General features: G+C 53.2%; 2 protein-coding genes across 4 annotated transcripts in view; one reads left to right on the top strand and one right to left on the bottom strand.

Moving 5' to 3' along the window:
• osgep (O-sialoglycoprotein endopeptidase) overlaps positions 1-16,336 on the bottom strand; it is a 265,288-nt gene that overhangs the window by 219,291 nt on the left and 29,661 nt on the right. The window lies entirely within an intron of this gene.
• nav3 (neuron navigator 3) overlaps positions 1-16,336 on the top strand; it is a 68,294-nt gene that overhangs the window by 49,568 nt on the left and 2,390 nt on the right. For all 3 annotated transcript variants that reach the window (XM_056425151.1, XM_056425149.1, XM_056425152.1), the window contains 12 exons: positions 724-881; positions 1,502-1,655; positions 1,814-2,012; positions 7,540-7,637; positions 7,713-7,808; positions 9,280-9,448; positions 9,599-9,834; positions 10,193-10,347; positions 10,441-10,512; positions 10,594-10,790; positions 12,345-12,463; positions 13,465-13,668. In XM_056425151.1, coding sequence (XP_056281126.1) covers positions 724-881; positions 1,502-1,655; positions 1,814-2,012; positions 7,540-7,637; positions 7,713-7,808; positions 9,280-9,448; positions 9,599-9,834; positions 10,193-10,347; positions 10,441-10,512; positions 10,594-10,790; positions 12,345-12,463; positions 13,465-13,668 — 1,857 coding nt within the window. The remainder of the gene's footprint in view (positions 1-723; positions 882-1,501; positions 1,656-1,813; positions 2,013-7,539; positions 7,638-7,712; positions 7,809-9,279; positions 9,449-9,598; positions 9,835-10,192; positions 10,348-10,440; positions 10,513-10,593; positions 10,791-12,344; positions 12,464-13,464; positions 13,669-16,336) is intronic.

Here is a 16,336-nt window from a genome sequence, read left to right as displayed (position 1 = left end):
GTGTGTGTGTGTGTTTGGTGTGTGTGTGTGTGTGTGTGTGTGTGTGTGTGTGTGTGTGTGTGTGTGTGTGTGTGTGTGTGTGTGTATGTGTGTGTGTGTGTATGTGTGTGTGTGTGTGTGTGTGTGTGTGTGTGTGTGTGTGTGTGTGTGTGTGTTGTGTGTGTGTGTGTGTGTGTGTATGTGTGTGTGTGTGTGTGTGTGTGTGTGTGTGTGTGTGTGTGTGTGTGTTGTGTGTGTGTGTGTGTGTGTGTGTGTGTGTGTGTGTGTGTGTGTGTGTGTGTGTGTGTGTGTGTGTGTGTGTGTGTGTGTGTGTGTGTGTGTGTGTGTGTGTGTGTGTGTGTGTGTGTGTGTGTGTGTGTGTGTGTGTGTGTGTGTGTGTGTGTGTGTGTGTGTGTGTGTGTGTGTGTGTGTGTGTGTGTGTGTGTTGTGGTTGTTCCCCATCCTGTCTTCGCCCCCTTGTCTCCTCCTTCCTTCCCCCCTGAGAGCAACCTCTTCTTTTTCCTTCTCTCTAACCGTCGACATGGATACACCCCCTCCCTGACTCCTCCCCCTGACTCCTCCCCCCTTGTGGTCCTGCCCCCTCGTTCCTTCGCCTGCTCACCCCTCTGTATGTGTGTGTGTGTGTGTGGGGTCGTTTAAAGTCGGATCCCCTCGTCCCTCTTTACCCAGAATGCTTTGTGGAACACCACAGTGACCCCCCCCCCCCCCGTCTCTGTGTTGCAGCTGCGCAGCTCCCTGAAACACGCCTTCAGCAAGAAGAAGAATAAATCCCAGTCGGCGCCGGACGAGTCAGAGGAGATGAGCGACTCGCGGCCGCCGTCGCCCCGTCTGCAGCGGCAGGCCGGCGGCGCCGCGCTGCACGGCTCGGCCTCCACCGCCGAGTACGTCACCACGTCATCATCTGAGTCTGTCTCTGACCTCTCTGACCTCTGACCTCTCGGTCTGTCCTATGTCCTCTCTGACCTCTGACCTCTCGGTCTGTCCTCTCTGACCTCTCTGACCTCTCCTGACCTTCCTCTTCCTCAACGCCCCGCTGTAGAACCTGTGTTTGCTCCTCCCCCATCTGGGCCCCAAAGAAAAGGCCAAACGGTCACGTGATCTACCGGCACCGATCCCGGTAACGGGCCCTGCACAGCGGGCCCTGCACAGCGGGCTCAGGGAGTGTGTGTGTGCGTGTGTGTGTGTGTGTGTGTGACTCTTCCTCTGCATGTTGGCGCTGAAGGGCCCTCTGAAGGGTCCGGTCAGGCTGAATGAAGGGGGAGGCTACCCAGCATGCACCTGTGCCGTGTGGCAGCTGATGACATCACAGAGCTCGTTTTGTAACGTTCACACTGGACGACACTAATGTGACTTGTAGTGTTTTGGACTTAGCGTGGCCTCTAACTCCATGACCTGTGCCTGGTGTGAGCATCATGACCTCTGACCTCTGAGCTGCAGCTCGGTGGTGGTAGTTGATCAATGGGGGAGAAGATGTTTCCCCTGATGTCCCCCCCCCCCCCAGGCTCTGTGAATGCACCGAGGCCGAGGCCGAGACCATCCTCCTGCTCAAGAACGAGCTGAGGGAGAAGGAGCTCAAGCTGACGGACATCCGCCTGGAGGCGCTAAGCTCCGCCCACCACCTGGACCAGATCCGAGAGGCCATGAACCGCATGCAGGTGAGGGCCCCGCCTGGCGCTGGGCTCTATAGAGGGGCTCTAGGGGGGAAGGCCCGGCCCCCAGAGCTCCCCTCCTGGTCGGCTCCGTCTTCATTCTGCCGCTCTAGTCCCTGAACGCATCGTCACGAGCCCGTACCCGTCTGTCTGTGGACCACCAGAACGAGATCGAGGCGCTGAAGGCGGAGAACGACCGCCTGAAGTCCAGCGGCAACGCCACGCCCACAGCCACGCCCACAGCCACGCCCCCCAAGAGCGCCCGGCCGCCCTCCGAGACCTCCAGCACGTCCTCGTCCTCCTCCCGCCAGTCCTTGGGGCGGTCGCTCAACAACCTGAACATCACGGACAGCATCATGGCAGGTGGGCTCATGGGGGGGGGGGGGGGAGATGGTGGCGGGGGTATCGAGGTGGGGGGGGGGGGGTAGTGAGGCAATACACTTTGACAGTCTCTGAGGGTCTCTGACGATCTCTGGGGGTCTCTGGGGGTCTCTGACGGTCTCTGAGGGTCTCTGAGCGTCTCTGAGGGTCTCTGGGGGTCTCTGAGCGTCTCTGACGGTCTCTGAGGGTCTCTGAGGGTCTCTGGGGGTCTCTGACGGTCTCTGGGGGTCTCTGAGCGTCTCTGACGGTCTCTGGGGGTCTCTGAGCGTCTCTGAGGGTCTCTGGGGGTCTCTGACGGTCTCTGAGGGTCTCTGGGGGTCTCTGGGGGTCTCAGGGTCTCTGGGGGTCTCTGATGGTCTCTGGGGGTCTCTGAGCGTCTCTGAGGGTCTCTGGGGGTCTCTGACGGCCTCTGGGGGTCTCTGAGGGTCTCTGGGGGTCTCTGACGGTCTCTGGGGGTCTCTGAGCGTCTCTGAGGGTCTCTGACGGTCTCTGGGGGTCTCTGAGGGTCTCTGACGATCTCTGGGGGTCTCTGACGGTCTCTGGGGGTCTCTGAGGGTCTCTGGGGGTCTCTGAGCGTCTCTGAGGGTCTCTGGGGGTCTCTGACGGTCTCTGGGGGTCTCTGAGGGTCTCTGACGATCTCTGGGGGTCTCTGGGGGTCTCTGACGGTCTCTGGGGGTCTCTGGGGGTCTCTGACGGTCTCTGGGGGTCTCTAACGGTCTCTGGGGGTCTCTGAGCGTCTCTGAGGGTCTCTGGGGGTCTCTGACGGTCTCTGAGGGTCTCTGGGGGTCTCTGAGGGTCTCTGGGGGTCTCTGAGGTCTCTGGGGGGTCTCTGGGGGTCTCTGACGGTCTCTGGGGGTGTCTGGGGGTCTCTGACGGTGTCTGGGGGTCTCTGACGGTCTCTGGGGGTCTCTGAGCGTCTCTGACGGTCTCTGGGGGTCTCTGGGGGTCTCTGACGGTCTCTGGGGGTCTCTGAGGGTCTCTGACGGTCTCTGAGGGTCTCTGGGGGTCTCTGAGCGTCTCTGACGGTCTCTGGGGGTCTCTGAGGGTCTCTGAGCGTCTCTGACGGTCTCTGGGGGTCTCTGAGGGTCTCTGACGGTCTCTGGGGGTCTCTGAGGGTCTCTGAGGGTCTCTGAGGGTCTCTGGGGGTCTCTGAGCGTCTCTGGGGGTCTCTGAGGGTCTCTGGGGGTCTCTGAGGGTCTCTGACGGTCTCTGGGGGTCTCTGACGGTCTCTGACGGTCTCTGAGGGTCTCTGGGGGTCTCTGAGGGTCTCTGAGGGTCTCTGGGGGTCTCAGCAGACCTGCAGCTTGTAGGGAGCTTGTTCCAGGTCTGTGGATCCGACGACCTGAACGCTGCCCCTCCAGGTTTAGTTCTGACTCTTGGACCAGGAAGTAGACCGGTCCCAGACCACCTGGGTGCAAAGACCTCAGACCTGGACTGATGTGATCCTCTTTCCTGGTCCTAGTGAGGACTCGAGCTGCAGCGCTCTGACTTTCTACAGAGACCAGTGAACGCACCGTGACGGGAGTCAAGTCCCCTGAAGATAAACACGAGTTTCACCCTCGATGTGTTCTCCAGCTGCTCGGAGGATGTGTTCAGGTTCAGGTCTGAATCCAGAACGACAACAGAACCCGTCCTCCTGGTTCCTTTAGGACACCAGCCCCCTCCTGGTTCCTTAAGGACACCAGCCCCCCTCCTGGTTCCTTAAGGACACCAGCCCCCCTCCTGGTCCCTTAAGGACACCAGCCCCCCTCCTGGTCCCTTAAGGACACCAGCCCCCTCCTGGTTCCTTCAGGACACCAGCCCCCCTCCTGGTTCCTTAAGGACACCAGCCCCCCTCCTGGTTCCTTAAGGACACCAGCCCCCCTCCTGGTTCCTTAAGGACACCAGCTCCCCTCCTGGTCCCTTAAGGACACCAGCCCCCCTCCTGGTCCCTTAAGGACACCAGCCCCCTCCTGGTTCCTTAAGGACACCAGCCCCCCTCCTGGTCCCTTTAGGACACCAGCCCCCCTCCTGGTTCCTTTAGGACACCAGCCCCCTTCCTGATTCCTTTAGGACACCAGCCCCCCTCCTGGTTCCTTAAGGACACCAGCCCCTCCTGGTCCCTTAAGGACACCAGCCCCCTCCTGGTTCCTTTAGGACACCAGCCCCCCTCCTGGTTCCTTAAGGACACCAGCCCCCTCCTGGTCCCTTAAGGACACCAGCCCCCCTCCTGGTTCCTTTAGGACACCAGCCCCCTCCTGGTCCCTTAAGGACACCAGTCCCCTCCTGGTCCCTTAAGGACACCAGCCCCCCTCCTGGTCCCTTAAGGACACCAGCCCCCCTCCTGGTTCCTTTAGGACACCAGCCCCCCTCCTGGTCCCTTTAGGACACCAGCCCCCCTCCTGGTTCCTTTAGGACACCAGCTCCCCTCCTGGTTGCTTAAGGACACCAGCCCCCCTCCTGGTTCCTTCAGGACACCAGCCCTCCTGGTTCCTTCAGGTCACCAGCCCCCCTCCTGGTCCCTTAAGGACACCAGCCCCCCTCCTGGTTCCTTAAGGACAGCAGCGCCCCTCCTGGTTCCTTTAGGACACCAGCCCCTCCTGGTTCCTTAAGGACACCAGCCCCCCTCCTGGTTCCTTTAGGACACCAGCCCCCCTCCTGGTTCCTTCAGGACACCAGCCCCCCTCCTGGTCCCTTAAGGACACCAGCCCCCCTCCTGGTCCCTTAAGGACACCAGCCCCCCTCCTGGTTCCTTAAGGACACCAGCCCCCCTCCTGGTTCCTTTAGGACACCAGCCCCCTCCTGGTTCCTTAAGGACACCAGCCCCCCTCCTGGTTCCTTATGGACACCAGCCCCTCCTGGTCCCTTAAGGACACCAGCCCTCCTGGTTCCTTAAGGACACCAGCCCCCCTCCTGGTTCCTTTAGGACACCAGCCCCCTCCTGGTTCCTTCAGGACACCAGCCCCCTCCTGGTTCCTTAAGGACAGCAGCCCCCCTCCTGGTTCCTTTAGGACACCAGCCCCCCTCCTGGTTCCTTTAGGACACCAGCCCCCCTCCTGGTTCCTTTAGGACACCAGCCCCCCTCCTGGTTCCTTAAGGACACCAGCCCCCTCCTGGTTCCTTAAGGACACCAGCCCCCCTCCTGGTCCCTTAAGGACACCAGCCCCCTCCTGGTTCCTTAAGGACACCAGCCCCCCTCCTGGTTCCTTTAGGACACCAGCCCCCCTCCTGGTCCCTTAAGGACACCAGCCCCCTCCTGGTTCCTTAAGGACACCAGTCCCCTCCTGGTCCCTTAAGGACACCAGCCCCCTCCTGGTTCCTTAAGGACACCAGCCCCCCTCCTGGTTCCTTAAGGACACCAGCCCCCTCCTGCTTCCTTTAGGACACCAGCCCCCTCCTGGTCCCTTAAGGACACCAGCCCCCTCCTGGTTCCTTAAGGACACCAGTCCCCTCCTGGTCCCTTAAGGACACCAGCCCCCTCCTGGTTCCTTAAGGACACCAGCCCCCCTCCTGGTTCCTTAAGGACACCAGCCCCCTCCTGGTCCCTTAAGGACACCAGCCCCCTCCTGGTTCCTTAAGGACACCAGTCCACTCCTGGTTCCTTAAGGACACCAGCCCCCCTCCTGGTTCCTTAAGGACAGCAGCCCTCCTGGTTCCTTAAGGACACCAGCCCTCCTGGTTCCTTAAGGACAGCAGCCCCTCCTGGTTCCTTAAGGACACCAGTCCCCTCCTGGTCCCTTAAGGACACCAGCCCCCCTCCTGGCTCCTTTAGGACACCCGCCCCTCCTGGTTCCTTAAGGACACCAGCCCCCTCCTCGTTCCTTAAGGACAGCAGCCCTCCTGGTTCCTTAAGGACACCAGCCCTCCTGGTTCCTTTAGGACAGCAGCCCCCTCCTGGTTCCTTAAGGACACCAGCTCCCCTCCTGGTTCCTTAAGGACACCAGCCCCCTCCTGCTTCCTTTAGGACACCAGCCCCCTCCTGGTCCCTTAAGGACACCAGCCCCCTCCTGGTTCCTTAAGGACACCAGTCCCCTCCTGGTCCCTTAAGGACACCAGCCCCCTCCTGGTTCCTTAAGGACACCAGCCCCCCTCCTGGTTCCTTAAGGACACCAGCCCCCTCCTGGTCCCTTAAGGACACCAGCCCCCCTCCTGGTTCCTTAAGGACACCAGCCCCCTCCTGGTTCCTTAAGGACACCAGCCCCCCTCCTGGTTCCTTAAGGACAGCAGCCCTCCTGGTTCCTTAAGGACACCAGCCCCTCCTGGTTCCTTAAGGACAGCAGCCCTCCTGGTTCCTTAAGGACAGCAGCCCTCCTGGTTCCTTAAGGACACCAGCCCCCCTCCTGGTTCCTTAAGGACACCAGCCCCCCTCCTGGTTCCTTAAGGACAGCAGCCCCCCTCCTGGTTCCTTTAGGACACCAGCCCCCCTCCTGGTTCCTTAAGGACACCAGCCCCCTCCTGGTTCCTTAAGGACAGCAGCCCCCCTCCTGGTTCCTTAAGGACACCAGCCCCCCTCCTGGTTCCTTAAGGACACCAGCTCCCCTCCTGGTTCCTTAAGGACACCAGCCCCCCTCCTGGTTCCTTTAGGACAGCAGCCCCCTCCTGGTTCCTTAAGGACACCAGCCCCCTCCTGGTTCCTTTAGGACACCAGCCTCCCTCCTGGTTCCTTAAGGACAGCAGCCCCCCTCCTGGTTCCTTTAGGACAGCAGCCCCCCTCCTGGTTCCTTAAGGACACCAGCCCCCCTCCTGGTTCCTTAAGGACAGCAGCCCCCCTCCTGGTTCCTTAAGGACACCAGCCCTCCTGGTTCCTTAAGGACACCAGCCCCTCCTGGTTCCTTAAGGACAGCAGCCCTCCTGGTTCCTTTAGGACAGCAGCCGCCTCCTGGTTCCTTAAGGACACCAGCCCCCTCCTGGTTCCTTTAGGACAGCAGCCCCCCTCCTGGTTCCTTAAGGACAGCAGCCCCCCTCCTGGTTCCTTAAGGACACCAGCCCCTCCTGGTTCCTTAAGGACAGCAGCCCCTCCTGGTTCCATAAGGACACCAGCCCCTCCTGGTTCCTTTAGGACACCAGCCCCCCTCCTGGTTCCTTAAGGACAGCAGCCCCCCTCCTGGTTCCTTTAGGACAGCAGCCCCCCTCCTGGTTCCTTTAGGACACCAGCCCCCTCCTGGTTCCTTAAGGACACCAGCCCCCCTCCTGGTTCCTTTAGGACACCAGCCCCCTCCTGGTTCCTTAAGGACACCAGCCCCCCTCCTGGTTCCTTTAGGACACCAGCCCCCCTCCTGGTTCCTTTAGGACACCAGCCCCCCTCCTGGTCCCTCAAACAAACCTCTTTCTCTTGAACCCTCTCTTCTCTTCCCTCTCTGTTCATTCTCTGAACACGCAGTCGCTCGTTCTTCATCCCTCTGGAAACATTGATTAAATGCAAAAGTAATGATCACACGAGGGAAACCCGTGATCTCTCTCTCGTTCCCTCGGGGTCCGCAGCTCTAATCCAGCGCGTGGTTAGTTTGTAATGACTGAACTCGTTCTGCAGATATTCTGCTGGACGACGGCTACGAGGGCAACCTGCGCAAAGAGGGCCGCACTGTGCGGATCGTGGTCGCCATCGGCAACGGGCCGTACGGCACCAAGGTCAGTCTCCTTCCTCCGGCCGAGACCCCGGGTCGGTCTCATGGGTTCTGACTCCTGCTGTTCTGACCCCCCCAGGGTACTCAGGGCCAGGCGTACCTGATCGGGTCCATCGGCGTGAGCGGTAAAACCAAGTGGGACGTCCTGGACGGGGTCATCCGCCGCCTGCTCAAGGTAAACGAGCCCGGCGAAGATATTCAGGGGGCGGTGCCCACCTTGACTCATCACACACCTTGACTCATCACCCACCTTGACTCATCACACACCTTGACTCATCACCCACCTTGACTCATCACCCACCTTGACTCATCACACACCTTGACTCATCACACACCTTGACTCATCACCCACCTTGACTCATCACACACCTTGACTCATCACCCACCTTGACTCATCACACACCTTGACTCATCACACACCTTGACTCATCACACACTGTGACTCATCACACACCTTGACTCATCACCCACCTTGACTCATCACACACCTTGACTCATCACCCACCTTGACTCATCACACACCTTGACTCATCACACACCTTGACTCATCACCCACCTTGACTCATCACACACCTTGACTCATCACCCACCTTGACTCATCACACACCTTGACTCATCACACACCTTGACTCATCACCCACCTTGACTCATCACCCACCTTGACTCATCACACACCTTGACTCATCACACACTGTGACTCATCACACACCTTGACTCATCACACACCTTGACTCATCACACACCTTGACTCATCACACACTGTGACTCATCACACACCTTGACTCATCACCCACCTTGACTCATCACACACCTTGACTCATCACACACCTTGACTCATCACACACCTTGACTCATCACACACTGTGACTCATCACACACCTTGACTCATCACACACTGTGACTCATCACACACTGTGACTCATCACACACTGTGACTCATCACACACCTTGACTCATCACACACCGTGACTCATCACACACTGTGACTCATCACACACCGTGACTCATCACACACCGTGACTCATCACACACCGTGACTCATCACACACCTTGACTCATCACACACCTTGACTCATCACACACTGTGACTCATCACACACCTTGACTCATCACACACCTTGACTCATCACACACCGTGACTCATCACACACCGTGACTCATCACACACCTTGACTCATCACACACCTTGACTCATCACACACCTTGACTCATCACATACTGTGACTCATCACACACTGTGACTCATCACACACCTTGACTCATCACACACCTTGACTCATCACACACCTTGACTCATCACACACTGTGACTCATCACACACTGTGACTCATCACATACTGTGACTCATCACACACCTTGACTCATCACACACCTTGACTCATCACACACCTTGACTCATCACACACCTTGACTCATCACACACTGTGACTCGTAGAACCCGAGGACCGATGTTTAGTCCAGAGTCTCTACGTACTCTACATTTTTCCGGACGGCGCAAATTGGGTGGCGTGATTCAGGCGATGCGATTCGGGCGATGTTCATTTACGCTGAGTTTGTAATAATTAATATGTTTTTAAAAAGAAAGACGCTCATCCCAGCCTGTATGTGAGCATCATCCAAAGTGCAGTTCCCCTCCCCGCCTGCAGGAGTACCTGTTCCGGGTGGACCCTCTGACCAGCCTGGGGCTCAGCTCCGACAGCATCGTCTCCTACAGGATAGGAGAGGTACTGCGCTCCCACGCCTCCCAAGTGCCTGAGCTGCTGCCCTGCGGCTACCTGGTGGGAGACAACAACGTCATCAAGGTCAACCTCAAGGGTAAACACGCTGCGACTGCATTGGAATGAGAGTTCTGGGGTAGAGAAAGACTTTTAATCTGAACTAGAAAAGAGTTCTAGAGTAGAGAAATACTTTTTGCATGAGTTTTCTTTTCTTCTATCCCCCCTTCTCCCTCCCTCCCCCTCCTAGGTGTGAAGGAGAACAGCATCGACAGCCTGGTGTTTGACACGCTGATCCCAAAGCCCATCATCCAGCGGTACCTCAACCTGCTGATGGAGCATCGGCGCATCATCCTCTCCGGACCCAGCGGCACCGGCAAATCCTTCATGGCCGCCAAGCTGGCCGAGTACATCCTCTCCCAGATGGGGCAGCCGGTGACGGAGCACAACGTGGCCAGCTTCAACGTGGACCACAACTCCAGCAAGGTAGGAAGAGGAGATCATCTTAATCCAAATGTGTTTATTTGATTTTTCTTTTTTTTCCTTCAAGGAAGAACAAGTTACAAATACCGTAAACATAACAAACCAGACAATAATAAAATACAAATACCAATAATGATCAAAATAAAATAAACAAGACACACCCCTAAAATGTTTGTTGGGCCAAAGATGCTTAACACAATGAGATATTTCAAAACAGATGATAGATCTTATCTTATTATTTGCTCATGTTTATTATAATGTTTTAGACAGTTTATAACACAATATCAAAAAGGGCTTAAGAGGTTTTAACATGAATGGGAAAGAGGGACTCGGGTCGTCATGGTGATGCCCTCTGACCCAGGACCTGCGTCAGTACCTGTCCAGCCTGGCGGAGCAGTGCGGCTCCGAGGACGCGGACTCCGAGCCGCCCACCGTGGTGATCCTGGACAACCTGCACCACGTCGGCTCCCTCGGAGACATCTTCAACGGCTTCCTCAACTGCAAGTACCACCGATGGTGAGTGGGGGATGCAGAGGGGGTTCTCTTCGACAGCAGAGAGAACCACGGCAGCGCGGTGGTGACACTGACGTGGTCTCGGTCTCCCTGCAGCCCGTATGTCATCGGCACCATGAACCAGGGGGTCTCCTCTTCTCCCAACCTGGAGCTGCACCACAACTTCAGGTCTGTGATGCACTTTGAGAAATGAGCCCGACATCTGCAGGATGCTCTTGAGCTGACCCCTCGGCCCGTCGCCCTGTGCAGGTGGGTGCTGTGCACCAACCACACGGAGCCCGTCAAAGGCTTCCTGGGCCGCTTCCTGCGGCGGAAGCTGATCGAGACGGAGATCCATAAGAACATGCGCAGCAACGACCTCATCAAGGTCATCGACTGGATCCCCAAGACCTGGCAGCACCTCAACGGCTTCCTGGAGGCACACAGCTCCTCCGACGTCACCATAGGTCAGGGTCACATGCCGACTCCACTGAGAGGCCGGTACCTGAGGGGTAGATGCTCTGTCTCTATACCTGAGGGGTAGATGCTCTGTCTCTATACCTGAGGGGTAGATGCTCTGTCTCTATACCTGAGGGGTAGATGCTCTGTCTCTATACATGAGGGGTAGATGCTCTGTCTCTATACCTGAGGGGTAGATGCTCTGTCTCTATACATGAGGGGTAGATGCTCTGTCTCTATACCTCATGGGTAGATGCTCTGTCTCTATACCTGAGGGGTAGATGCTCTGTCTCTATACATGAGGGGTAGATGCTCTGTCTCTTTACCTGAGGGGTAGATGCTCTGTCTCTATACCTGAGGGGTAGATGCTCTGTCTCTATACATGAGGGGTAGATGCTCTGTCTCTATACCTGAGGGGTAGATGCTCTGTCTCTATACATGAGGGGTAGATGCTCTGTCTCTATACCTGAGGGGTAGATGCTCTGTCTCTATACATGAGGGGTAGATGCTCTGTCTCTATACATGAGGGGTAGATGCTCTGTCTCTATACCTGAGGGGTAGATGCTCTGTCTCTATACCTCAGGGGTAGATGCTCTGTCTCTATACATGAGGGGTAGATGCTCTGTCTCTATACCTGAGGGGTAGATGCTCTGTCTCTATACCTGAGGGGTAGATGCTCTGTCTCTATACCTGAGGGGTAGATGCTCTGTCTCTATACCTGAGGGTAGATGCTCTGTCTCTATACCTGAGGGGTAGATGCTCTGTCTCTATACCTGAGGGGTAGATGCTCTGTCTCTATACCTGAGGGGTAGATGCTCTGTCTCTATACCTGAGGGGTAGATGCTCTGTCTCTATACCTGAGGGGTAGATGCTCTGTCTCTATACCTGAGGGGTAGATGCTCTGTCTCTATACCTGAGGGGTAGATGCTCTGTCTCTATACCTGAGGGGTAGATGCTCTGTCTCTATACCTGAGGGGTAGATGCTCTGTCTCTATACCTGAGGGATAGATGCTCTGTCTCTATACCTCAGGGGTAGATGCTCTGTCTCTATACCTGAGCGGTAGATGCTCTGTCTCTATACCTGAGGGGTAGATGCTCTGTCTCTATACCTGAGGGGTAGATGCTCTGTCTCTATACCTGAGGGGTAGATGCTCTGTCTCTATACCTCAGGGGTAGATGCTCTGTCTCTATACCTGAGGGGTAGATGCTCTGTCTCTATACCTGAGGGGTAGATGCTCTGTCTCTATACCTCAGGGGTAGATGCTCTGTCTCTATACCTGAGGGGTAGATGCTCTGTCTCTATACCTCAGGGGTAGATGCTCTGTCTCTATACCTGAGGGGTAGATGCTCTGTCTCTACTGAGAGGCCGGTACCTGAGGGGTAGATGCTCTGTCTCTATACCTGAGGGGTAGATGCTCTGTCTCTATACCTCAGGGGTAGATGCTCTGTCTCTATACATGAGGGGTAGATGCTCTGTCTCTATACCTGAGGGGTAGATGCTCGGTCTCTACTGTGAGGCCGGTACCTGAGTGGACACTCACCTGGGCCCTTGTGTCCCCCAGGCCCCCGGCTCCTCCTGTCCTGCCCCATGGACGTAGAAGGCTCTCGGGTCTGGTTCACCGACCTGTGGAACTACTCTCTGGTGCCCTACCTGCTGGAGGCCGTCAGGGAGGGGCTGCAGGTACGTCCTGGACTACTGGACTGAAGCTCTGTGACTTTATATAAATATACATCTACTCCACTACATGTCAGAAGCACATGGTGCGTTTATGTGACAGATAGAGTTACCGGTTGTTTTTCATTTATGCATTAATCTGCTGATTATTCTCTTCATTAGTGGATTGATTGGTTTGTAAAACAGTCCAAAGAAAACATTCAGATTATTCAAACCACAAGAGGAAAAACATGAAATATTCACGTTTGAGAATTCGGAACCATGAACTATAGTTCACTCAACACTTTTACTGGAGCCTGAGGCCATTTCCTATGAAGGAAATCATTGTCAACACCCGGCTGTGATTTACTCTGAGAGCGCAGTTACATCCCTCCGCCAGCAGAGGTCGCTCACGAAACTTTAACCTGCTCACTCACCAGTTCTTTTTGACCGTAAGTGGGCGGAGCCAGTCACCATGATAACATAGTTTATGCTGTTCTTTGCTCTACAGCACAGGTGTCAAACACAAGGCCCGCGGGCCGAATTCGACATATGATCACCTTTTCTTCAAGAAATTTCAAAAGACGTGCTTTTATTTTGAAGGTTTCAAATTAAATGGATTTATGTTATAATATTAGAGACATTTTCTTATGTACAATATTTCTACACTCAAATAAACAATAATCAAATACAAAGAGAGTTATTTAACAATATGTACGGAAGTAGTTTATAGAGGTACACTGGCCCTTTAAGAGGGCGACCATGATGCTGATGTGGCCCACAGTGAAACCTGAGTGTGACGCCCCTGCTCTCCAGCCAACTAAGTCATTTTAACATCTCTAATGGTCGGGTGTGTCCAGCCAATCCAAAGACGAGGACCGTAACCAATTAGATGAATTAGATGTCGACACTTTCATTTTAAATGATAATGAGACCCAGAAGATGGTGACCTTCGACCTCTCTGGTGTCGAGGCTCACGGGTCACACTGCCACAGAGCGCCTCCGTTCACGCCTCCTCTCCCCCGCAGCTCTACGGCAAGCGAGTGGCGTGGGAGGACCCGTCCAAGTGGGTGAAGGACACGTTCCCGTGGAGCGCCGCCGCCCTGCAGCCGGACGGCCAGGCGCTGCTGCAGCTGAGGCCGGAGGACGTGGGCTACGACGGCTACAGCGCCTCCAAGGAGGGGGCCGCCTCCAAGCAGGTGTCCCAGAGCGACACCGAGGGAGACCCCCTGGTGAGGCCTGGAGACGCCACCATGACCATGCATCGAGAGGTGGTCTCCCTGTGTCATGTGTTCACGTGTTCATGTATGAACACATCAACATATGAACACATGAACTACACGATGAACACATGAACTACACTATGAACACATGAACTACACGATGAACACATGAACTACAATGAACACATGAACTACACGATGAACACATGAACTACACGATGAACACATGAACTACACGATGAACACATGAACTACACGATGAACACATGAACTACACTATGAACACATGAACTACACGATGAACACATGAACTACAATGAACACATGAACTACACGATGAACACATGAACTACACTATGAACACATGAACTACACGATGAACACATGAACTACACTATGAACACATGAACTACACGATGAACACATGAACTACAATGAACACATGAACTACACGATGAACACATGAACTACACTATGAACACATGAACTACACGATGAACACATGAACTACACGATGAACACATGAACTACAATGAACACATGAACTACGATGAACACATGAACTACACGATGAACACATGAACTACAATGAACACATGAACTACACGATGAACACATGAACTACACGATGAACACATGAACTACACGATGAACACATGAACTACACTATGAACACATGAACTACACGATGAACACATGAACTACAATGAACACATGAACTACACGATGAACACATGAACTACAATGAACACATGAACTACACGATGAACACATGAACTACACTATGAACACATGAACTACACGATGAACACATGAACTACACTATGAACACATGAACTACACGATGAACACATGAACTACAATGAACACATGAACTACACGATGAACACATGAACTACACTATGAACACATGAACTACACGATGAACACATGAACTACACTATGAACACATGAACTACACGATGAACACATGAACTACAATGAACACATGAACTACACGATGAACACATGAACTACACAATGAACACATGAACTACACTATGAACACATGAACTACACGATGAACACATGAACTACAATGAACACATGAACTACACGATGAACACATGAACTACACAATGAACACATGAACTACACTATGAACACATGAACTACACTATGAACACATGAACTACACAATGAACACATGAACTACACGATGAACACATGAACTACACGATGAACACATGAACTACACGATGAACACATGAACTACACAATGAACACATGAACTACACTATGAACACATGAACTACACTATGAACACATGAACTACACAATGAACACATGAACTAACACTATGAACACATGAACTACACAATGAACACATGAACTACACGATGAACACATGAACTACACGATGAACACATGAACTACACTATGAACACATGAACTACACGATGAACACATGAACTACACTATGAACACATGAACTACACGATGAACACATGAACTACAATGAACACATGAACTACACGATGAACACATGAACTACACAATGAACACATGAACTACACTATGAACACATGAACTACACTATGAACACATGAACTACACAATGAACACATGAACTACACGATGAACACATGAACTACATGAACACATGAACACCACTATGAACACATGAACTACAATGAACACATGAACTACACGATGAACACATGAACTACACTATGAACACATGAACTACACTATGAACACATGAACTACACTATGAACACATGAACTACACTATGAACACATGAACTACACTATGAACACATGAACTACACGATGAACACATGAACTACATGAACACATGAACTACACTATGAACACATGAACTACACTATGAACACATGAACTACATGATGAACACATGAACTACACTATGAACACATGAACTACACTATGAACACATGAACTACACTATGAACACATGAACTACACTATGAACACTATGAACACATGAACTACACGATGAACACATGAACTACATGATGAACACATTATGAACACATGAACTACACTATGAACACATGAACTACATGAACACATGAACTACACTATGAACACATGAACTACACTATGAACACATGAACTACACGATGAACACATGAACTACAATGAACACATGAACTACACGATGAACACATGAACTACACTATGAACACATGAACTACACGATGAACACATGAACTACACTATGAACACATGAACTACACGATGAACACATGAACTACAATGAACACATGAACTATGATGAACACATGAACTACACGATGAACACATGAACTACAATGAACACATGAACTACACGATGAACACATGAACTACACGATGAACACATGAACTACGATGAACACATGAACTACACGATGAACACATGAACTACAATGAACACATGAACTACACGATGAACACATGAACTACACGATGAACACATGAACTACACTATGAACACATGAACTACACGATGAACACATGAACTACAATGAACACATGAACTACACGATGAACACATGAACTACAATGAACACATGAACTACAATGAACACATGAACCACACTATGAACACATGAACTACACGATGAACACATGAACTACAATGAACACATGAACTACACGATGAACACATGAACTACACTATGAACACATG

The sequence above is a fragment of the Pseudoliparis swirei genome, chromosome 10, assembly GCF_029220125.1.
Source record: "Pseudoliparis swirei isolate HS2019 ecotype Mariana Trench chromosome 10, NWPU_hadal_v1, whole genome shotgun sequence".
In the NCBI taxonomy this organism is placed as follows: domain Eukaryota; kingdom Metazoa; phylum Chordata; class Actinopteri; order Perciformes; family Liparidae; genus Pseudoliparis; species Pseudoliparis swirei.
The sequence above is the reverse complement of the archived record's forward strand: the minus strand, read 5'-3'. Positions and strand labels throughout refer to the sequence as shown.